Here is a 25311-nt window from a genome sequence, read left to right as displayed (position 1 = left end):
AACAACTTGATTTTGAAATTTCAACTGCCCCGACCCATGATCATGTGATTGAATTTGGAACACTTAGCAACCAGCTCACACTTAGGCTGTTTGCAGTGTCCCACAAATTTTGGGTGGGTTTCTTTGACTGTGTCTAACATTTATATTTGGCTTCCAGCAAAACAAAACAAAACAAAAGAAAACAACCCCACTCATTAGATAAAACAGATTCACTTAGCAACTGCCATGTTTGCCTATCAGCGCAATAATAGTCATAAAACTGGATGCAATCATGGGATAACTCACAATAACTAAAATGTAATTCCAGCTCAATTATAGTCATAAGTCAAGGACTACCTGTAACTGGTTTATTATCTCTCACTGTGCAAGAAAATGGAAAGGAAGCAGAAGTGCTTGAGATTTGCACCTCGTACAGTTCTGGATAGTCGTGCCCAATGCATTTTTACTTAAACCTATTTCTTTTCTTGGAATTCTTTCATTCTGGTTGTGTTTCAGGAGCTCCCTTAACCCTTTGAACTAAAATTTCAGGCTACCTGGAGGTTGCAGAAAATAAAATCCACGCCATGGTTCTCTTGAACAAAGTTACAACCAAAACAAATTTTCTGGGTAAATATGCATAGAATTGGACTTCAGGACACAAGGAATATATTTTAATTGAGCCTAATCATTCCATTATTTTGTAGAGAATTGGTTCTGTTTTTATTGCCTGTTGGACGTAATGAGCTTTACATCCGTTTCTCCTCTAAGCTAGCATAGAACCAGACTGTTTATAAACTAGTTGATTTTTTTTATTATTATTATTCAGAAATCTGCAATTTAAGCTTATTTTTAGATTACTAAGAATAGTTCTATTTTAAACTCAAAAAGTCCTTTCCTTCCTTCCTAATTAAACTGAATCATGGTTGCACAATAAAACCAATGAGCAATATTAGCAAACAAGGCAGTTTCAATCCTGTCCTTGTGCAAACACATACTTCTGTACTCTAAATTATCTCTTTTTCTCCCCAGAAGAAAAACAATATTCTATTCACACACATACAACACATCTTTTTGTCTGTGTACCAAATCAAGTAGCAACATTTCGCTATTGTTACCAAAAACACTAAATTACAACAAGACAAAGCTAATGTGTCCATTATTGCAAAACAGAACTGAAATCATTAGCAAAGTCAATGAAATATGCTCCTTTAAGCGATAGTGAAGTCTTTACTACAGCTAGAACAAACTTACGTCCTTACACCATGTTGCAAGTGTGTCGGTCTCTAGAAAACTAATCAAGGAGAGAACCAATCTAGAAATAAAGTGAAATTTCCTGACAGTGAGAACAATTAATCAGTGGAACAGCTTGCCTCTAGAAGTTATGAATGCTCAAACACTGGACGTTTTTAAGAAGAGACTGGACAACCATTTGTTGGAAATGGTATAGGGTCTCCTACTTGAGCAAGGGCTGGACTAGATGACCTCGAAGATTCCTTCCAACACTATATATAAAGAATATAATAGAATAGCATCATGATTATGTTGATTATGATGAACAAGCATCCTTGTTCATCATAATCAACAAACCAGGACAAGTTTTATCAGCCTTGTTCCTTGTGACTCACACTGACTGCCATACAGCATGGTGAAATTATTTGCGAAGACCACTGTAGAACAGCCATCAGATTTGTGCATTGGTGTATTTAAATAAGAACCCTTTTTCTAATGAAGTTTCATACATTAGTTGTCCAGGAGCTACAACTGAGTCAAAAATGCCATCCAGGACATAACTAAAATGGAAACGACTCTTTCACACTCATATCTTATACCAGCATTTTAACACATCTCAAATTAGTCAACACAAATCATATTTTAATTAAGCACTGACTGCCCCAAAACTGCAACTCTACATAAATCTATGTTCAAATATTTTTTTTTTTAAAAAAAGCTTGTGGTTTAGGACGATGGGAACCCAATTTGAATTCCTACATCTTGCTGATATTTAGCAGCCAGTTGCATTTGAATAGCTCAAATCAACATGTTTTCCTCAATTTGCAGGAAGGTTGCAAATTATGATCATCTGACTGTATTGTTGTTAGTTGCGAAGTCATGTCCAACCCATCATGACCCCATGGACCACGTTCCTCCAGGCCTTCCTGTCCTCTACCATCTTCTGGAGTCCATTTAAGCTCATGCCTACTGCTTCAGTGACTCCATCCAGCCACCTCATTCCCTGTTGTCCCTTTCTTCTGTTGCCCTCAATCTTTCCCATCTGACTGTAGGATACTGTAACCATCATAAAAGCAAGAACTGTGATTAAATGAACCTGGGTTGTGGTATGACAGTCATAACTTCAAGAATGGATTGTAAGTCACTTTTTCCAAGTCCACTGTAACTTAAAACCATTGTTAAATGAACGGCTGTAAGCCAAAGACTACTAAACCAGGTAGAGGTGAGCTGCAGCAAGCTTGCACCGGCTCACAAGAGCTGATTGTTAAATTGTAGAATTTTGCAAGCAGATTGAGAGCAGAGCTGAGGCAAATGCACAACACCCTGATCAGCTCTTCCATGGCTAGCAGCATAGTGGGACAGCAGCAATGGAGCCTACAGAGATAGTGCTTCAACATTTGCTAGTACACCACTGCTACTTAAAAAAACCAGCAGTATTATTTTTCCAAAACTAAATTACAACAGATTATTCAATAAACCCTAATGAGAAGGAAGGATTCACTGGAGAAGAGCCTAATGCTGGGAAAGATTGAGGGCAAGAGAAGAAGGGGACGACAGAGAATGAGGTGGCTGGATGGAGTCACTGAAGCAATAGGTGTGAGCTTAAATGGACTCCAGAAGATAGTAGAGGACAGGAAGGCCTGGAGCAGTGGTTCTCAACCTGTGGGTCGGGACCCCATTTGGGATCGAACAACCATTTCATGGGGGTTGCCAAACAATGCAGTCTGCCATTTTTCCCCCCTTTTCCTTAGCTGTGCTACTCCCTTTTATTCTATTGGCTTTCGAAAGCCAATAGAATAGACTCTCTTGAATAGAGTCTAATTCTATTGGCTTTCAAAAACCAATAGGAATTGTCCAGGCTGTCTCTGCCCTGCTGAGCCCACCAAAAGTCCCATTCTTCAAACGGTGCTGCACCAGTTGAGTAGTCCTCGACTTACGACCGGTTGGGGGTCATGGCATTAAAAAGGTTGAGAACCACTGGCCTGGAGGAACGTTGTCCATGGGGTCGTGATGGGTCGGACACAACTTCGCAACTAACAACAATTCAATAAACAATATTCTGGCTTATTGCTCCATTTAACGGAGATCTTTCAGATGGTCCAGCCTTCTCTAACTGAACCCTGTAGAACCACTGAGGCAGCAACTCACAAGTTCTAAGCCCATGAACCAAAACTGAGGAAAGGTTAAGCAGGAGATGCAAAGAAATGATGTTCCTACCATCTCAGACCTGGAGGGCTCTCCAAGAAACAAACAGGAAAAAAAAAAGAATCTTGCAATTGTGGCTCATAGAAAATTAAACTTTTGAAGCAATCACCAAAGAGATAATGAAAAGAAGCACATAAGTAAAGCCAGACTAAGTTTTCTTCTGGAACCTGCATTGCATGCAATATATAAACCCCGTCAATCAGTGCAAACAGTTGATGAATATTTTACTGAAAAATGCTCTGATAAGTCAAACTTTGGCTCTCTTGATAAGAAGTTGATAAGCAACTTGCAGGATGGGTAGAAAATAAGTTTTCACAGCCACCTTTCAGTCAAAGAAAATCAGAAAAAAAAAAGTTTGTCAATTCAAAAGCTATTTTTTCACCCAACACTTATATATATATATATATATATATATATATATATATATATAATATATATCTATATATATATATATATATATATATATATATATATATATATATATAAACCCACTGGTTCAAAATGTGTCTTTGGTCTACCTTCTTCAAATAAAAGCAAAAGATATTGTTCTGTCCCAGCCTATGTGAGTCCTTGTTAACTCACAAGGACAAACCCCTCTTTTAACAAGTAGGCTGGAAATGTAGGAAAAACAAACCCCTTTTATTATTATGTACAGACCTGCAAAATGTCCCAAAAGCAAAGGCAAACGAAACACAATTCAAACGGAGAACGATCCTAAAGGCAAACAGAGCACAATTCAAACAGAGAATTGTTCACAGGCAAGGCAAACAGAACATTCCATGAAAATTGAGTCCTTTGCAAATGGTTGCCTTCAGCAACCAGCACTGCCCACACCTTCCCTTTTTATTATGCAGCCCCAAGATGTGGCTTCTCAATGTCTTCTCCTTCACCTTTGGAGTGGCCCCATTGCCTCCCTCTGTCCTGCTCTTGTTGCCTGCCTGCATTTGGGAACGCCTATGCTGTCTTCCAGCTGTGAGTCCTCAGAATCTGACTCAGCTTCCCAGCATAGCTGGGTCTCAGCCTGAGCACAAGTGGAGGGGCTAGACTCTTCATCAGATTGTAAGTCCTGGAGGTCATCAGAGCCTTCCTCCGACTCTGATGTCTCTCCAGGCTCCTCCTCCTCTGATTCCCCGGACTCAGTTGCCGGGTCCACTGACTGGCACAGAATCACAAGAGATATTCAGAAAAAAGGAGATGCAGAAAAAAGAAGAAATTGAAACACGACACTTACCGTAATCACTGTCATAGAAGACTATAAATTTTTGCCATCTCAGTTCCGTGACGAGCTTCAGCATCACATCATTGAGCCGAACAGGTGGCCGGGCTGCTAAGGTGTATTCCTCTTCCTCTGGGCTAGGATTTAGGTGGCAGGCTGTCCGTGGAGAACCTCCGGTGTTGCGTTGGACAAAGAGGTGAGGGATGTGCATGGCATCTGTCAAAGATTGCAAGGCATTGGCGGAGGCACAACCAGTAGAAGTCACTAAGGCTAAAATCCCCAGGGTCATCAGGTCACAGGCTGGAAGAGAAGAAGAAGAAGAAGAGGATTGTCAGTGAGGTGAAAAATGTAGACATTGTTAGCCAGATCACATCAAGCAACAAGGTGAACATACTGAGACTTAGTGTGGTGGAATGTGGTCTGGATTCCCAAAGGAAGGGACTGCATTCCTAACAACCAAGAGACAGCAAAGTTTCAATAGTTTGGTTGGGAGGAAGAGAATGAAGATGGCTCCTCCCTAGAAGTTCTCAGAGTGTATCTTTAAGGATGCAAGTAGTTGCTTAAGTTGGCAAGATTTCTATCTATAGGTGAGGAACCATAAAGGAAATTACTTGGAAGTTAATCTGTGAGTCTTTCTTAGTCTTTGGAGCTTGATATCTAAAAAGGGCATGTGGTGATGCTTAGAGCTGAAACAAGTTATGCATGTAGCCTCTTGTTCAAATGTGCAATTTATGTTAAACATATGTGCTTTATGTTAAACAGTGAGAGTTTTAAATTGCTTAACTCCTGGTTTTTAGCCTGGTGCCTTAACCATCAAACCTACGTCACTAATGGTGAACTGTCCAGTCCCAGTTGGAATCTGGCAGTGTCCGAATTAAATTAAACTTACCATTTACTATTAAACAATACTAAAAGGTCAACATTTTCAACAATTGGAGGCCATGCATCCCACCACATTTAAGCCTAAAATGTTATAAAGTCTACCACGAACTCCACCACCTTAGGATTGTGGCAACTTGACAAACCCCTATAGGATATGAATAAACCAACACTGAAAGCCAGAAAGATTAAAAGCTATTAATCACGCTAGCTGGTTTAAACACTGATCTTAAATGCATATTGATACAAATATGTTTTATCTCTTAAAACAGCCAGATTCTTCCTTTGTCAGACTTTATCATAAGTAATATTGAACTAGACCAGGGGTAGGCAACCTTGGCTTTTTTATGACTGGTAGACTTCAACTCCCAGAATTCCTGAGCCAGCCATGCTGAGGAAAAAGGGAGAGGTTTCCAAGCTGAGCCAGGCTGGTTCAGGAATTCTGGGAGTTCACAAGTCATGAAGTGGCCGAAGTTTCCTCCATGCTGGCTCAGGAATTCTGGGAGTTGAAGTACACGAGTCATAAAAGAGCCAAGGTTGCCTACCCCTGAACTAGAAATTATCTGAAGGACAGAAAATTAGAAATGAGAATTTCCTGGAACTGCTAAATGCCAACCAAGATTATGGCCAACCCTTCATTTTTCCTTTTGTTCAGAAGAATAATTCTACTAAGAATATTACAACTCAAACAAAAGTTTTCAAAATTCATAAGTTTCCCCCATCTTTCTTCAGAGGTGGTTAGACTATGCAGCAAAAAACAACAACAACAAAACGCTTTTTCCAGCCTCAAAGACCACTTTCAAAAAAAGGTAAAAGGAACTATTCCTTCTCTAAAATATCAAAGCAGTTACTATATTTAATACTGGGTGGCATGGAAGAATAATTCTTAGAGAATGTACATACAAAGGCTTCTAGGAAACCTGACATTATAAATTAGCATCGCAAGACAAATAAAGTACTATTTGTTATTGTTAATGAATCATTAATGTTTTAAGATGTTAGTGGATAAAATATTTGGAGGCCAATTAATAATGCAGTTCAGAATATTTAAACACATGATGTTGTCTTTCAGCAGTTAGAGAGAACATAAACATTAATCTCTTTACATTTTAGATATTACATTTAGTTTGTTGTATGCCTCCCAGAGTCACTCACTTGTGAGATAGGGAGCTATATAAATCAGAGAGCATAAATACATAAAGTTAGCAAAGGTTTTTCATTGAATCTCACTTAAGCCTAAAAAAAGATACAGACCCAAATAATGACATTAGTTAAATTTATATTCAAGAAAGCTAAATAACACTACATCAATGTTTGAGGTATAAAAAACACTCAGAAAAAAATATTAAGTTTGGGTCTACACAGAAGCTGTCACCAAAGACATGATTTTTTTTCTTTTATATAGTAGTACATTTGTGCAAGGAAGCAAGAAAAGCCCTTGATGACCCTTCTTACATCTTCATCAGCTACATTATTTAAATTTACTGAATTTTTTAATACACATAGAGAGATGTTCTTCTCCTTTTTATCTCAAGAACATACCTTGAGTCTGCAATATGAAAACACTACATTGTCAAACAGGAAGCTCAGGGTTAGGAATTGTTGTGATGTGGTGGGAAAAGGTTAAACTATTATGTAGGTAATAAATTTAATTTTACAAGGAATGGACATAAAGATAAGGGAGAAAAAAAAATAAAAAGGATCTGAACGAATGTAGATGGCTATTTTGCCCAATCAGTTTTTTTTCTGTTCATCAGTGGTATTAAAATAGAGCAAAGATAAACATATATATACATACATACATACATACATACATACATACATACATACATACATATACAGACAGACAGACAGACATACATATATATATATATATATTTCATTTTAGCAACCACAGTTTCCGTCCTGTACCAAGTAACAGAAGGATTTTAAGGGAATATTGTCAGATTAATTTTCCCACACATATGTGGCATTTGGCTCAGGGATCAGCTAGGTAACATAAATAGTTCCTTTAGCAGATCATATGTGTCCTGAGTTATAACAGGCTGATGGCAGAAATAAATCGGACATTTTACAAGTAGGCAATTTGAACTTAAAGCTGAAGAAAGTCTCTCCCAATTTGTGACTTTATAAAGGGTTAAAAATGAGATTTAGGAGTGGGATAACCGTTTTTTGGAAAGCCAAATAAAATAGCTGATACAAAAAAAAAAAGTGAGTACAATTGATCTGGAAATAACCCCTTACATAAGAGCAAATCTCTGGATCTTGCTGTAGTTTTTGCTTTCCTTAAAAATCACTTGATTTCTCCCCAGATCTCTTTTCACTTCTGTCTTGCCCTGACCTGGCATCCCTCCCTCTTAATTTTTGAAGTTACAATTCTCAAAGCATTTTAGCAAAGCAGCAAACTTGCTGGGAAACTCAAGGAAAACTTAGCAATAAATAGATAATCCATTGTCTTCAAACATGTCAACCCATAAGCCTGTATTTTACCAAATATGAATTGCACACATCATAGCTATTTGCAAATGTATGCAAATGCTTAGACCCACCCCCCATCCCACCCCCTAGTAGACCAGAAAGATTAACTGCATATAAAAATTAGAAATCTCCTTTATTAAGATGGACAATTAACAGAGTCTTTGCAAGCTTGATTGTGCTTTATTTTTTCTCCCTTTTCTCTATCCTAGTGGATGTATTTACCTGAGACAATTCCAAATCTTATCTTCTTCCCAAGACTTAAAGAAGTGTCACGTGAAGTGTGTTAGTACCACATTATAATGCCTTGGTAAGACCATACTCGGAGTACTGCATCCAGTTTTTTCATCACAATATAAGAAAATGTCTAGATCGCAAAGAAGAGCAACAAAAATAATTAAGGGCCTAAAACAAATGAATAACGATTGCAGGAGTTGGATATGTTTAGTCTAGTGAAAATAAGAACTAGGGGTGAACACGATAGCAGTGTTCCCATATTTGAGGGTCTGCCACAAAGAAGAGGGGGGGGGTCAACCTATTCTCCAAAGCATCAGAAGGCAGAACAAGAAACAATGGATGGAAACTAATCAAGGAAAGAAGCAATCTCATTAAGTAGTTAAGAAAGTTAAATACCTGGGGATATATCTAACAGCAAGGTGTGCAACAATAAAAGAAGATAAAATTACTAAAACAAATGAAACTAGACTTGGAAAAATGGAAAAAAAACTTACAATTATTAATTTTGGGAAGAATAGCGACTGTGAAAATGAACATCCTACCAAAACTACTTTTCTTATTTCAAACATTACCAATAAAAATTGAGAAAAAAATTATTTGATCATTTAATTACATCAATATTGAAATTTATTTGGCAAGGAAAAAAAGGTAGAATTAGATTGAAAATGCTACAGAAAGTGAAAGAAAATGGAGGCTTTGGGCTACCAGATTGGGTTTTATATTATCAAGCAGCTGCACTAACATGGTTAAAACAATGGATAACCCTTAGAAATAAAATATTATTATACCTAGAGGAACATGACTTACAACTTTAATGGCATGCCTTTCTATGGTATGAGAAGAACAAAATTCATAAATACTTTCAAAACCGCTATGTAAGAAATGCTTTGTTTTTGACATGAGAAAAGATAAAATTGAGAATTTACATGAAAATACCAGGATGAATTTCGACAATGGAGGCATTTGTACACCCAATTTTAATTAATTATGAGTTACCAAATGTGTTTCTTTCCTGTAAGTGCTTTACTTCATATTTACAGCTTTGTTCCAGGCACTTTGGCTGAAGACCCCTAGAAGATGTAAAACTTCTAGATCCTGTCTTCCTGAACCAGGCAAATTTTTCATCTGTCTTTGTGAATAGAGGTTTAGATTTCAGAAAGGTTATGAAGAAGATAAATCACTGGAATGCATGCCTTCTGGTTTATGTTGGTTAAAATAGTTTATCCATAATTCAGGACGTGTGTACTTAAGACTGCAATCCATCATACATTCATTTTCTAGGTAATGAATATATTAAGGTTGAGTAAATATGCATAGGATTATATTTCTTGTCTCTTTTTCTAAACATATTTACATGAAATTAAATCGCACTAAAACCAATGCAGAGGATTATTAGATCAGGTTGCAGGTTTCTTTGGAACCACTGAAGGAACATTGTGCTAATGTGTGCAGGGTTTGTGCTAAATTGCTAATTAAAAAAAAAAAAACTTTAGTAAATGTATTTCAATGAACTAAAGTCATTTCTGGAAATCTTGATCAATATTCATATATAATATGATTTGGCCCTTGGAAATTTCCCAGCAGGAATTAAATTTGTTGGATTTGGATGGACCTTGTGATTCTTTTGGACTCTTTCAGCATGCTCATGGGGTAGCAATGATTAGCAGAAATGCCTCTGAGGAAGTATAGCGAATCTATACTGAATTCAGAACTCAGAAATTAAACAGGCCCAACAAAAAAGCTGGAGAATAGAATAGAACAGAATATGGAATGAAATAGAATAGAATAGAATAGAATAGAATAGAATAGAATAGAATAGAATAGAATAGAATAGAGTAGAGTAGAATATGGAATAGGATAGGATAGGATAGGGTAGGGTATGGAACAGAATGAATAGAAAATGGGAATAAAATAGGATAGGATAGGATACGGAATAGAATAGAATAGAATAGAATAGAATAGAATAGAATAGAATAGAATAGAATAGAATAGAATAGAATAGAATAGAATATGGAATAAAATAGGATAGGATAGGATAGGATAGGATAGGATAGGATAGGATAGGATAGGATAGGATAGGATAGGATAGGGAATAGAATGAATAGAAAATGGGAATAAAATAGAATAGGATATCATAGGATAGGATAGGATAGGATAAGATAGGATAGGATAGGATATGGAATAGAATAGAATAGAATAGAATAGAATAGAATAGAACAGAGCAGAGCTGGAAGGGACCTTGGAGGTCTTCTAGTCCAACCCCATGCTCAAGCAGCAGAACCTATATCAGTGGTGGCGAACCTATGGCACATGTGCCAGAGGCAGCACTCAGAACCCTCAGAGCTGTTGCCCCAGCACAGAGTTCACCAGAGTAGTGAGCAAGTGAGCGAGCAATGGAAGGCGACCATAAGACTCCTACCCTTGGCCATGCTTCCTTCTCCTTGAGCCTCCCACCTCTGCCCATTTGCCTCCAGCATTCTTCCTTGGCTGGTCTGCCCCCGCCTGGTCCCCTGGCCAATGGGCCCCGTACCCTCCACCTTGCAGCCCATTCGCCAAAGCCACCTTTATCCCGGGCTTTTGGCCACAGTTTGTCGCCAATCGGATGGATGGCAGGCAGCAGCCATGACAGTATGGTGACCAAAACTGGTTGCAGTATTCCAGGTGTGGTCTTACTAGATTTGAGAACAACAAGTATACGGTTTCACTTCAACTGCATCTGAATTGAAGGGAACGTCCGTGGAGTTCTGAACCAAATAACACTGTACATAACTGCAGTTATTGCAGTTAAGGATAACTGAAACCTGTTACCTGTTCTCAGTATGTGTGTGGTTATGCATAATATACCAAGAAAAATACCCAGCATGTGAAGAACATCAGAATCCAACACAGTGAGATGCTATTTCCTAACTCAGGACTGTTATTAGGGCTCTGTGACTGATGGAGCTGAAACTCTGCCAAGGCCTACACAGCTGAGCAAGACCAAGGAAGTCACAGCTACACAGATTCTGGGATAAATGCAGACCATGGGAAACAGCAAGAGGAATTTTCCCAGCCTCTTCTTGAGAGTTCCTTAAGGCAGAGTCCCTCTGAATACCCTAAGACAGGGGTAGGCAACCTTGGCTCTTTTATGACTCATGGACGTCAACTCCCAGAATTCCTGAGCCAGCATGGCTCAGCTTGGAAACCTCTCCCTTTCCCCTCAGCATGGTTGGCTCAGGAATTCTGGGCGTTGAAGTCCACGAGTCATAAAAGAGCCAATGTTGCCTACCCCTGCCCTAAGATGTGTCTTCCTAGATTTCCTCCTACTTAGGCTGAGTTGCTATTTACAAGATATGGCATCAAACTGACAGGCCCACTGCTCTCTCCTCCATTCTTTCCCAGCCGCCCCATAACTCACAATCAGGAATGGCCACCGATCTTCCCTAAAGCCACTCTTCCCCTTAACCACAGCTGTCATTTCAAATTTGGAAGGGATGTCCCATCTCACAGATTTCATTCCAGCCTACCTCAAAGAAATAGGTGTAACATGCTGCTGCATGGTAGGCAGGAAAATAACTAAGATTGGATCATGAGTATTGCTGAGGTTTTAGCAGCTGCCCAAGGAGACTAAAGTCAAAAATGTATCCAATGCTCAGGAAAGAGTTAGCAGGGAAGAATTAAATTCTCCAACAACTACATTGTTTTTTATTGAATGTACAAGGAAGCCCACTAAGGAAGAAGATCAGCTGCCGAAGAATCTAGCAATCCACTCATGACATTTAAACTCTGTGTCCTTCCTGCCCTTACATGAAATGGACCTCCAGCCACTCCTCGCTCTTTTGATGTGGAGAGCACGTGGACTGTGTGTGGCAACTCCATTTCCTGGTGACAAATTTTTTGCTTTCAGCCTTGCCAGCTTCAGTCCTCACACCAGGAATAAAATCATCCCTGGAGTGCCTTTTCTCAGACCAGTCTTGGAGATCAGAAAAAAGGTTTTGTTCTGAATGTAAAATCCATACTGAAACATCCTTTCTGGATGTTGCAGGTAGGTCATTCTTAATTCCTATGACTCAGGAATAAAACTATTGTTGAAGGAAAAATCTTCATTGTGGTTCAGTCCAAGCTGGAAATAAACAACATGGAGATTGCTTTAGAAAGAAGGCTGCAGTTTATTGAAGAGGAGAGCCAGACAGAAAGATGGCTCTGGAAGAAAAGAGAGCAAGCACATGTAGGGAGTGGGTTTTTATACCCTCTGGAGCCTTTTGTTTGGAGTTGTTCCTATGGCATGAACTTTGACCTGAGTCTGAGTGTGCCCTTTGGTATCTGTGGGTTAATCCTATTATGTCCTGTCTTAGAGTTTGGGTGGGATATGTAGATTTTAGGAGTCTTTGTCTTCTTAAGCTTCTAGCTTCAACCTTCCTGAATGGTTTACATCTGCATTTCTATACAGTTGGTTTCTGCTTAGGGGAGGGAGACTTGGGGCTATTAAGAAAAAAACTGGGCATGCTTTTCTACCTCTTTAAGATCCTTTGAGGAAATATATTTTTCTGCCCTTTTAATATTTCCTTCTCTGGGGGGCTGACTTCCCACACTATGAGGAGGCCGTCAGGTGGGTATGAAAGCCAATTATGTGTTTCTGATAGGAGTTGAAAAATTGTAGAACATTTGTACACCAAAGCTATGCTACACAATATTTATACACATTTATCCAGCAAATAGTTTTTACCGGCCTCGTGATGCTTCAAAAAAACGACTGCTAACTGAAGCAATCAAAAATTCTCCACACCACTCAGCATAGATTAGTGCTTCTTGAAAAGGTGGGCAGGCATTATTTTTATGTAAACAGCATATAAATTCCATCCAAATTGTAACTGAGATGAAGAAAGGTGAAGAAAGAGAATTACTGTAATTTTAGCCCTACTTCAAACGCAAAGTCCTATCATTTGACGCCTGCATTTTCAAGGGTGAAGAATAGGCCATGGCACTTGCCACTGCCAATGGCAGGACTTTTGAATGGCCTCTCTCCAAACATAAAGCCTTTCAACCTTTTCAGCCCACATAGTCAATTGCCCAGCTTCCTCGCTTATTTGGCTTGGATGAATTTCCCGTTTCTGTTCTGCTGCTCTGAGCAACCATTGGCAGACATGAATGGACGTTGCAAAGCCCAAGTTGCGTGCCAAGAAATGTTTCTCTTTTTCAGAGCGCCAAATCCCACTGTGACCCTGTGTAGAGATATTTGGAAATGTACACTTAAATGACACAACCTCTGGATCAAGTTTCCCAAATCTTGGGAGCTTTCCATGTGGTGGCGTTCATTACATGGAACTTCCTAATCCTCCTAGCCATGGCTGAAGACTTTGGAGTTGACTCTGCATGTTTACACAGTCCCCAGATTGGGGGAAATGATTTAAACACTGCCCAATTTCATATCCTCCAACCTATCTAAAAGCATCTTATGAGTTTCATAGAAGTTCTTCCCTGCCAAGATGCATCTAGATATAATCTATCATGTCTCAATGTGTCATAATCTCTTCAGAATTAGGAACGGCTTTACTCACAAATTCATAGATCTGCCTTCTCCAAGCTAAGCCCTCCATATATTTGGAACTGCAGATTCAAACAAAATTCCATCTTTATCTATTTCTTCAGCAGCCAAAAACTCAGGCCTGGATGCGGTTGGTCATGGGAAGTTAACAGCAGGATCACATTTTAACGAACTATCTTACTATTTTCTACAGATTCTAGGTACATATAGGCACATATGCACAATCCTTAAGCACTTTTAGAAACTGAGATGTGAAATATTTCATTTTTTTATATCTCAAGGAAATTTCTTCTGAATGGGAACCTCAGCATTTGCTATCAAATGTTGCTTCAGGTGAAAAGTTAAGAGCTGATTTAATGCCCCATTTAAAAACCAAGACATTAAGCAAAAACTCTTAGTTAAATAGCTCCAAAGATGACCAGCTTATGGTGTCCTCTAACAAAAAGCCTTATGGACAAAGAATACATTCCAAATTCATTATTTAAAAAGATAGTTGAGTTCCTCTGAAGAACCAAGGATATCTTTGACCCAACCCACAATGACCATAATGTAGAGCAGGGATGTCAAACTGCTGGCCCGCGGGCTGGATGCGTCATGCCGAAACTGAGCCCACCCCATTGCCGGCAATGGAAAAAAAGTTGTGATACATTGTGACACATCACATGACATTGCAAGGTTGACACCCCTAATGTAGAGTGACTTGAGGGACCATCACTTCCTGTGAAATGCTACAAGAGGAATTTTATTTCATTCCTTTGCTTCTTCAAATTCCTGATTAAATCTGAATGCATGCTAAAATTCATTTCAGCACTTGTCAAAAAAAAAAAAAACATTAGCTTGGCCTGCACTATTTACCTGCACTCGACACTTAATTGCCACAGAAAAAATCACGTTCTCTATGCCATCTGTCAGCCCTTCCCACGTGAGTACCAAGCGGTACTTATGAGAGAACTTTGCAACCATGCAAGCCTTACAAACAACTGAAAACCAATTTTGGAAATTTGGCTCAGAACTCCACTTCATTTCACATCTTCTTATCTCAGTGACATTCATCCTTTATGCCCGAGCGTAGATGGTCGGGCTTTCAAAAGCAAAGTTCTGAAGCTCCCTGTTGCAGCTCTTGAAATTTTGTACAGGTAATTATAGTTTCAAACTTACACATGGGGGGGGGAAACATGTTGGGATATCGGCCCAACATCATGCTTAGGTATAAAGCAGTGGTTCTTAACCTGGGCGATATTGCCCCCCAGGGGGCGATTTCATTTTTCAGGGGGGTGATGGAACGAAAAGGGGGTGATATGGGGGCAATGGAGTGAGAAGTTTTGGGGGAACATTTGAGACTTTTTCGTACAGTGAATGGCTGTATATCTGTCGTACAAAAACATCAGATCGCTCGCTCTTAGTGGATTGAATTGTGTTTTCAGATGTTCCTCCAGCTAGCTTCAGTATAGAACGCCGTACATATGTGAATACGCATTGCTTATCTTCATGCGTGTTGTGCAGCAGCCTCTACCCATACAGTGGCACGCCATTAGCCAGAATATGGGAGATAGGGGGAAAAGACTGGAAATAAATTATTTGCATCGATATGTCCTGATGACAATTTTAAAGAAAACAAAAAAAGTGTTTGCATAAATTGAAGAATTATTTCCCATGTTGTGATTGAGAGGTTATGTTGGGGGAGGGGGGCGATGACAACTTCCTCATTGGCTCAAGGGGGCGATTCGTTCAAAAAGGCTAAGAACCACTGGTATAAAGTTCTCATACTGAGCAACCCATATGGTTTCATAAATCCTCCCTTTCCAGTGTATCTTTTTTCCTTCCCACTGAGATAAAACATAGCGTTATCATTATTAATATTACTCAGAAATCCCTGGACATTCTCCCAATTTACCATAATATGTCCCATATCTAGATAGCCTATTTTAGTTCGTTAGATTTAAATGACATATTCCACCTTTTCCCCTAGGTCACTCTTAATTTTCTCTATTTTTATTTTAAATAATGACTTGTTAAGCGACTTGTTAAAACGGTGTCTCAGCTGCTCAAAATTCTGGTCTTTCTCCATTATACTATATGTCACCAATATGGTACCCAGAAGATCTAAGACAGGGATTACCAATATAGCGCCTGAAGATGGTATTTTACTACTAGACGGTATCTATGTGAATCCACAGATGATATACATATCCTTGAGTTTCTCTTCATGCATTGAAAAAAAAAATGGTCAGAATCCCACAATGCTGCTATCTCTTGCAGAATTCAGGCCAGGAAAGCAAAATATTGTGAAATCTTTGAAATGAGATGTGAAGTCTCTTTAAAATTTAATGATCTTGTAGGAATTGGACCATTGTTTTTCATAACCGACTTTGTTTTGTTTGTGTTGAAAAAAACACTTTCTTTTTCAGCAGTAGTCTTAACAACTGGCCTATCCGTTGACTAGCTTTGTGGAGAGCATGAAGATGACAGAGGACTAGAGCGGTGGTTCTCAACCTGTGGGTCAGGACCCCATTTGGGGTCGAACGACCATTTCACGGGGGTCGCCAAACAACGCAGTCCGCCATTTTTCCCCCCTTTTCCTTAGCTGTGCTACTCCCTTTTATTCTATTGGCTTTTGAAAGCCAATAGAATAGACTCTCTTGAATAGAGTCTAATTCTATTGTCTTTCAAAAGCCAATAGGAATTGTCCAGGCTGTCTCTGCCCTGCTGAGCCCACCAAAAGTCCCACTCTGCAAACGGTGCTGCACCAGTGGAGTAGTCCTCGACTTAGGACCGGTTGAGTAGTCCTCGACTTATGACCGGTTGGGGGTCGCGGCACTAAAAAAGTTGAGAACCACTGGACTAGAGAGACAGACAGGTGAACTACAGAAACTTCATTATGAGAACTACACTACCAAAGCAAACATGCCATCTTCATGTCATGCTTGGTTGTGAGCCTTTTGTCCGCTACATTCCTACGTTTGTCCAGAGCTCAGGCCTTGACATTCAAACTGTTTGTCATGCCTGTGTCTCCTCCATCCAGAAATAAGCAGCACTTCACAATCAAGGCTGTAGCATTGTTATTGCTTTGGGGAAAAAAAAAAGTCAGAAAGAAGCTCATCTTGCAACGAGCAAAAGGAAAGTCAAAATGTCAAACACGTCTTGCAAAATTAAAAGGTAATGGAAAGAAAAAAACTAAGTGGCTGTTTTGCTGAGTTTTAAACAGGTGGATAAAATGAATAAGTCCCCTTAATAAACTAAAGGAAAGGAAACAAGATTTGGTGAAATAGCATGGAAGCTTTCATTTCATTTACTGAGGCTGATTAATAAATGGCTCTGGTCCTCTGGCACACAGAACACAATTCTTGAATGCGCTCACGTGCCAAAGGAGAGAGCTGCCATTGACATCTTGCAATCAACGCAGTGGCGCCATCAAGCAGCAAGGGAGGCATTGGACCGACGCAGAATTTCAAAGGAATACCATTTGAAAAAGTTGAAAGGATCACGCAATTTACATGAAAGCTGGGTTCCAATTTACATGAAAGCTGGGACATGACTGTTGAAGTAAAGACAAGGATAGAGAAAGCTCAAACAGCATTCTTCAAAATGAAAAAGGTCTTCTGCAGATGACATAAGCCTAAGACTGAAAATCAGGCTTGTCAGATGCTATATTTTTTTTCTATCCTGCTCTATGGAGTAGAGAGTTGGTCTCTGACAGAAGGCCATCTGAAGAGACCAGAAGCCTTTGAAATGTGGACTTACAGGTGGCTGTTATGTATAAGCTGGGTTGACAAGATCAAAACGAGGAGGTGATAAGCCTCCTGGGAAAGCCAAGGGAAATCATCAAAACAATTAAAAAACGAAAGCTAGACTATTTCGAGGAGGTGATAAGCCTCCTGGGAAAGCCAAGGGAAATCATCAAAACAATTAAAAAACGAAAGCTAGACTATTTCGGACATGCGATGCGACACCCAGAAAAATATGGCATGCTCCATTTAATCCTCCAGGGAAAGATTGAAGGCAAACGAGGTCCAGGCAAAAGAAGAACATCATGGCTTCAAAATCTAAGGGACTGGTTTGGACAAAACTCAACAGCATTTTTTGTGTGTGTGGCTGCTGATAAAAACAGGATCGCCAACATGATTGCCAACATCCGATAACGGATATGGCACAAGAAGAAGAAGAATAATTTCAAAAGAGAGATGCATCAAATCCAGACTAAAGATTCAGGAAACAATATTGTCCATGGCGCTATGAAATGTCTTTATTAAATGGAAAGTAAACCCCAATATGCAGAGATCTCTAAGCATCCAGAGAAACAATAACACCCAAAGTTTCCTTCTCTGCTTACCAACAAGTGGAACTTATAGCACACAATGCACTGCAGGGCTTCTTCCATAATCCTCTTCTACTAGGAGTTAACTGAGTTAAGAAATAACAAGAAACAGTGCCAGAAAAAGAAACATAGAATTATAGAACTTGGAGGTCTTCTTGTCCAACCCATGCTCAAAGCAGGAGACCCTACACCAGGAGTAGGCAACCTTGGCTCTTTTATGACTCGTGGACTTCAACTCCCAGAATTCCTGAGCCAGCATGGCTCAGCTTGGAACCCCTCCCTTTCCCCTCAGCATGGCTGGCTCAGGAATTCTGGGAACTGAAGTCCACGAGTCATAAAAGAGCCAAGGTTGCCTACCCCTGCCCTACACCATTCTGGACAAATGGCTGTCCAATCTTTTCTTGCCAACCTTCAGAGATGGAACACTAACAACTCCAAGAGACAAGCAAAAAACTCTTTTTTTCTACTGGTAGAAGTAAACACTTTTATATCAAACTGCTGGAGCCTTCCTGATGCTTGCTTTCAGGGTGCTTGTTTCTCTTGCGCCCAGGTTACTTTTCTACTTAAGATTCTCCTTAATCAGCTTTCTGTTCCTGAGAATTGCCAAGAGGCCTCAAGCATGGAGTCCCTGTCCTGGAAGCTCTCCTGCTCTGTCCCCATGAACTGAACATGAAAGGCAAACCTTAAGAGATCTACCTTCCTAAGGGGTCAAGAGTCATACAATATCGCTCAACAGTGTCAGACAGGTATTGGACCTCTGTTCTTGAGGGGTCAGGGAGAATCTATTATCAAATTCTTCTTAGAAGAATCCTTTGAGGAAACATCAGGGATCCATCAAGCTAATGAAATCGGATGCCAAAATTTTGTGTTTCTTCTTCTTAAGTGCTCAGTTTGCAAATTTAAAAGAACCTGTTCTTCCTCCCACAAAAAAATCTGGAAAATCCATACTAGTTATGAATTGCAGGATTCTCCAGAAAGAGAGTGAAAAATCTTTTTAGTATTTCTATTTTATTTTTTAAAATAATAACAACATTGTTAAGATAGGAAACATTAAAATGGATGCTAAAAGAATGACGAAAGAGCTCAACTCAGCAACCTGGGCACTGTACGTGACTGCAGCTGCAATTTCTAGAGCAAATACAACATGTACCCTACATAAACTGCATTGCAGATAATCCTTGACTTACAACATTTAACAATATTTCAAAGTTGCGACAGCCCCAGAAGAAGTAACTGACAATGTATATTGTATATTCACACTTATAACCGTCTCTGCACTCATCTGATCACAACTGGGGCTTTGGCAACCAACAATCACCACTTATCTCAGAGCAACTGGGCAGAAGAATATCATGGTCAAGAGGGCCAACTTTCTTTGGGAGATCCTGCAGATTCAATTTACTTGCATTTTCTCAAAAGACGTCATTCTTCAGGGCAACCAAGGATGATTTTGTCCCTAGCATGTAGGACTGAGACCAAAATAGCTAAAAATTGGCTTCTTCCAAGAACATCTGTAACTGCATTGACCCTGTCTTGACAATAACTTGTCTCCCAAGGATTATTTAAATCTATTATCATAATTTTTTAGATCTAGAGAGTCTTGTTCCATGACTGCACAGCAAGTACAGTCTTTTTTTTAAGGCTGATGGTCTTGATGCACAGGTTTATTAACCAATCCCTGGATCTACCTAGCTCATCCTAGTTGAGCACTTTAAATAAATCAACATGGGCAAAGAACAAGAGATTATGTGCTATGATGGATGACCACAGGTGTCTTCTTCCCAACCTCAGTCCTTGATTTAACTAGTGTGTATACCAGTGGTTCTCAACCTGTGGGTCGGGACCCCATTTGGGGTTGAACGACCATTTCACGGGGGTCGCCAAACAACGCAGTCCGCCATTTTCCCCCCTTTTCCTTAGCTGTGCTACTCCCTTTTATTCTATTGGCTTTTGAAAGCCCATAGAATAGACTCTCTTGAATAGAGTCCAATTCTATTGGCTTTCAAAAGCCAATAGGAATTGTCCAGGCTGTCTCTGCCCTGCTGAGCCCGCCAAAAGTCCCATTCTGGAAACAGTGCTGCACCAGTTGAGTAGTCCTCAACTTACGACTGGTTGAGTAGTCCTTGACTTACGACTGGTTGGGGGTTGTGGCATTAAAAAGGTTGAGAACCACTGGTGTATACAAAACGCAAAATGCATGAGGAGAGTAATCTTATTCCTGAAATCCCTTTCCAATTTATCCAACAGGCAATTGTAAGATGTTTTGTAACAAATCTTCCTAATGTTTTTGTGTGTATAAAAAAAAATATTTTTACACAAAAGAAAAAAATGCCATGTGTTCATTTGTTATTATCTTAGCAATTTTCATTCAACAAAACTTTTCCATGCCATGGCAAATCCATTTTGACAGATTGTTCCAATCTGTCTCTACCAGATTTTTTAAACACCAATTGTAATTAATGTGAATGTTATGAGGGTGTTGGGACTACGTTTCTTGCCAGCTTTTATTTGCACAAGTGGTGCAAGCTGGGCAAATTAAATTCCTAGGGTGATCCGTCCCTTGTACTATTTCATATTAATGGGCCTCCCAGATTGACAGGATTTATCTCTACAAGCCACTTGAAACTAACCTTCAGTTAATGAACATTGGGCTTTCATGCGAGTAGATGTACAAGCAGAAAGTCCAGAACATATGATCATTAGAGGGGTTTGTTTTTTTTACAGATACCAGAAAATCTGTAATTATAGCATAGAGCCAGCAACTGCTAAGTATAGCATCTAAGCCATATAAGTAACAGCCCCAGATTGTTTCCTATCTGTTGGCTCCAATAGAGGGAGATCTTGTTGTATTTGGGTGGAAGGTGCACTGCGCATTGCTACTACAAGAGCCTGTGTGGGCTCTTTTTTTATTAAAAAGTTTTATAAAATTGCAATATAAACCAAAATCAACCCACCCAACCCCCACTCTCCCTCCCCCACTTCCCAGAGTTGAGTATAGGGATACAAATATGATAATCATAATCTAACTAACATTAACCAACTATATAAATAACCAAGTCCATAATGTGCTTTAACTCCTGTTTAACATACAATTCCAAATTGTTAAACAATACTAATACTAAAAATAATAATAATAATATCATAATAATACTCTAAAATTCACTCATAGGCTAAATGAAACTTTTTAGTCCCATATTTATTCTGAATATAATTTATCCATCTTCTCCAAACCGAAATGTATCTTTCTTGTGAGTGATCCTTCAAGTAAGCAGAAATCTTAGCCATTTCTGCTAAATTTGACACTTTAATCGTCCATTCTTCTATAGTAGGCAAGCAATCCTTCTTCCAATATTGCCCTACTAATAACCTTGCAGCTGTTATCAGATTCAACATCAAATTAATTTCTTTAGCATCACAATCTATAATAACACCCAATAAAAATAATTGTGGGGTAAACTTTATTTTTCTCTTGAAAATCTGTTAAATGTTCCCCTGTGTGGGCTCTTGGATGCTCTCTGGGCTTGATTGTTTTCTTGCAGAAGTTTTGCACTGATGATATTACCTAGTTGGGTAATGAAACTCTGCAAGAAAATTACCACACTCAGAGAGCACCCATCATCCCACAGTTCAACCCTGAACTGTTTGTTCCAGAACTTTTGGTTCTTACCTGGTCAACTCTACTCTTTACACTCAATGGCAAAAAGTATTGACAGACATAATGCCTCTTTTCATCCAAGGCAATGTTGCCTACCACTGTCATCTGAGACTTGTGTACTATCATTGTTACCAGGTAGGAATTACCATAAATCAGGAGTGTCAAACTGCCGGCCTGTGGGCCGGACGCATCACACGGAAGCCGCGTCCACCCCATTGCCGGCAATGGCAAAACCGTCCCGATACGTTGCGCAACATCATGTGACGTCACGAGTTTGACATGTCTGCCATAGATGCTCCCCTCACCTCCCTAAAGAAAAAAAATGAAAAGTATTTTGATTACATCTTTCTTCTTAGAGATGCCTTATAAGCCTCTTCAAAATTGAAAATGATTTCTTTTGGGAATTTTTGTGGATTTTGATGTTAAAGAAACTATTTTAATGCTGAATTTAATAACAGCAGCAAGACTATTGGAGGGTCAGTATTGGAAAAAAGATTCTCTGCCTTCTTTGGAAGAATGGGTATTCAAAGTTTCTAACTTAGCAGAAATGGCTAAAATTTCTGCTTACTTAAAGGACCATTCACAAAAGAGATATGTTTCTGTATGGAGAAGATGGATAGAATATATTCAGAAGAAGTATGGAACAACAAAGTTTCATTTATTTTATGAATAATGGATTTTTACTAAATTATGAATTCAAGTTTGCAGACAGTTAAGGTTATTAGGACTCCGCTTATTGTATAAGTAGTAAATTTAAGTTGACTATGTTTAGTTTTCTTTTTTTTTCCTTTTTTTCTTCTTTTTTTTTGTAACCCTGTATTGAGCTCTGGGAAGTGGGGGGGGGAGGGGAGGGGAGGGGGGAGAGGAGAGTATGGGTAGTATTTTCAATAGTTCAGATTTTGGTGATAGAGGATTGCTCGGGCATTTTTCCTCAGACCACATCCGATTGAGAAGAAGAGGAGAGGGATAAGTAAGTAGAAAGATGGAGGAGAGAGGGAGGGGAGCAGAGGAGGAGGTAGAAGGAAGGGGGAAGTGAAGAGATGAGAGGGGGATGCGGTCTGGGGGGAAATGGGTGAGCAATGTTGGAATTTGTGTTCTATTTTAACTTCTTATGTATCTGAATTTTTTTTTCTTATGATTGTAATGAAAATAAAATAATAAAAATAATTATATATATATATATATATATATAGGTCTTTGGTTGTTCGGGTTTTCTCCCGCGTAAAATTGGAAGTGTCTTGGCGACGTTTCGACGAAGTCCCATTCGTCATCACCAGCCTGAAGATGACGAATGGGACTTCGTCGAAACGTCGCCAAGACACTTCCAATTTTACGCGGGAGAAAACCCGAACAACCAAAGACCTACATACAAACACCCGCGAAAACCTCAGAAAACATATATATATATATATATATATATATATATATATATATATATATATATATATATATATATGATTGAAAATGATTCTTAACAGAGTACACAAATCATGCCACACGGAAAGTGTGGAGGGTTTTTTTTCAAACTACCATTTAATCTAGCATGTTAAAATAACTACAGTTCTCCAAGATGTAGATGCAAAATGAAAAAAAAATATCATTTACAGACAAGTAGAAGTCAACGTGGGAGACAGATAAATATGAGAGACCACTTATATATCACATATTCCATTTGTTTTTTTATGAATTACATTCAGCATTCTACCACTTTTTTTTCTAGTCTGTGACAACAACAACAGAAGATACACCATGTGATGTTTATTCCAGAGTAAAGAGGTAGATGAATCCACCTATCAGGGGGCAAAATAAATGTGGTTCAAACAGGACATCAAATGGAGGAATGGTTAGAAATCCAGAAAGAAGGTTTATTTTTGTCCTGTTTAGGCTTGGCACTCTAACATCAGCAAAGTAAAAATTTCAGCTTCACAGGGTTTAAGTGAGAATAATCTTCAGAGTGTTCTGGATCCCTTGTGCAAATGCCCTTTTTATCTATACTGCAGTGTAAGATTAAACATTCAGCACTGCCGCTCAAGAATGTCTTTTGAGTTAAAACCAACATCTGCAACAGCATTGGCTTAGCCGATACACAATCTGGTACATGCAAACATTATTTTGGTTACTACATCTGGCTCCTTGTGTGTAGCATCTGCTAGTCTCCTGCTAGAACCTAAAAACCTCTTACTCTTTCTATCCAGCCCCTCCCATCCAAAATCCCTTCTAATGCTGAATACTTGAACAGAAAAATATGGTTGAGAATCAGGTCTTATAAAGAGATTTGGCTTCTACACACTAGGGGAGGGGGAAATCTGCTGTCCGCTAACAAATAAAAAGTTTTTGGTAACCCCTTGTTCACCCTTCACTTGACAGGCTGTGGTCATGACTCTTGTTCCCAGGTTTGTTTATAAAAACTATCAGTTACAGCTCTGGTGTCTACACACCATTCGTCAAAATCCATTTGCTGAGATGGCATCTGTTCTCCTTGAAGAAAGCAAATGGCTCAGAGGAAACCAGTTATCCTAAAAGAGAGACTCTGAGGCTGAGTCAGACTCTACCTGGCTGCACAAATCACCCGGTGTCATAACATGATTTGTTGGGTTTAGTCAAACCTGTCATATGGTTCCAGAATTAGTTAAAAAAAAATCCTGATTAACCCAGTTGAACAGAATCTATACGTCTCACTCAGAATTTCCTTCACATTAAGAATCCAAGCTAAATACTTTATTTTGGATTGTACACTCCTAGCCAAAGGCTTACACATGTGCACCCACATATACTGCTCCCGTAAGAAGAGTGGATATGGATTAAATCCATATATATGCAATTGTGGCTTAAAGTTGTCACCACTGAAAAACCAGCCCAGTTCTTTCAAACTTTCCAGGGGGCTTCCAAGGAATGTTGACATATCCATTTCTCCATGCTAGCTAATTTTGACATTGCCGTGAAGTTTGTGAAGGACAGAACTGCTGCAGTATTGGAGTTTTCAACTCAGAACCCTTTCAGCTAGCTGTTGCTAAAGGGCCAATAATTGTTTTATTTATTACTTCAATTTAAAGCGCAATGAAAATCATGATGGAACAATACTGATACAAACAAAAAGACTATTATAAAGGGGTTCAAACGCTAATGGGGAGGAGGAGGAAAAGGAGATGAAAGAGGAGGAGGAGGAGGAGGAGGAGGAGGAGGAACTGTTTTACCACATATTTAAAAGCTTAAATAGCCTCTTTAAGGATGGTTTAGTTTTGGAAAAGTGAGGGATTCCATAAGAGAGGTCAAAGAGAAAAGTAAGAATATATCCAAAAATAAGAATATATCCAATGCTGCTAACATTGGATGTTCTTGCTTTGACAATATATGAAAAGGCAGCCACTCTCTGTATAAGCTGTGTGGTATTTTTAGAGTTAAATTAGATGATGCTGGGAGGGGAGGAGAAAGAATGTGTGTGGGATTAGTTAAGATAAGAAACCACAGGCTACAGAACAGAAGGGAAACTTTGCCCTTCAAACTAATTGGAGAACGTGATTTATGACTGCAAATAAGAGGAGGGAAATATGCAGGAATATTATGTGCTCAGGGGAGGGGAATTCAGATCTTGGCAT

General features: G+C 39.1%; 1 protein-coding gene across 6 annotated transcripts in view; it reads right to left on the bottom strand.

Moving 5' to 3' along the window:
* GRID1 (glutamate ionotropic receptor delta type subunit 1) overlaps positions 1–25311 on the bottom strand; it is a 681623-nt gene that overhangs the window by 335757 nt on the left and 320555 nt on the right. For all 6 annotated transcript variants that reach the window (XM_039343408.1, XM_039343409.1, XM_039343404.1 and 3 more), the window contains exon 3: positions 4646–4930. In XM_039343408.1, coding sequence (XP_039199342.1) covers positions 4646–4919 — 274 coding nt within the window. In that variant the 5' untranslated portion in view covers positions 4920–4930. The remainder of the gene's footprint in view (positions 1–4645; positions 4931–25311) is intronic.

The sequence above is a fragment of the Crotalus tigris genome, unplaced genomic scaffold, assembly GCF_016545835.1.
Source record: "Crotalus tigris isolate CLP2741 ecotype Arizona unplaced genomic scaffold, ASM1654583v1 scf7180000017847.2079705, whole genome shotgun sequence".
NCBI classification, from domain to species: Eukaryota; Metazoa; Chordata; class Lepidosauria; order Squamata; family Viperidae; genus Crotalus; species Crotalus tigris.
The sequence above is the reverse complement of the archived record's forward strand: the minus strand, read 5'-3'. Positions and strand labels throughout refer to the sequence as shown.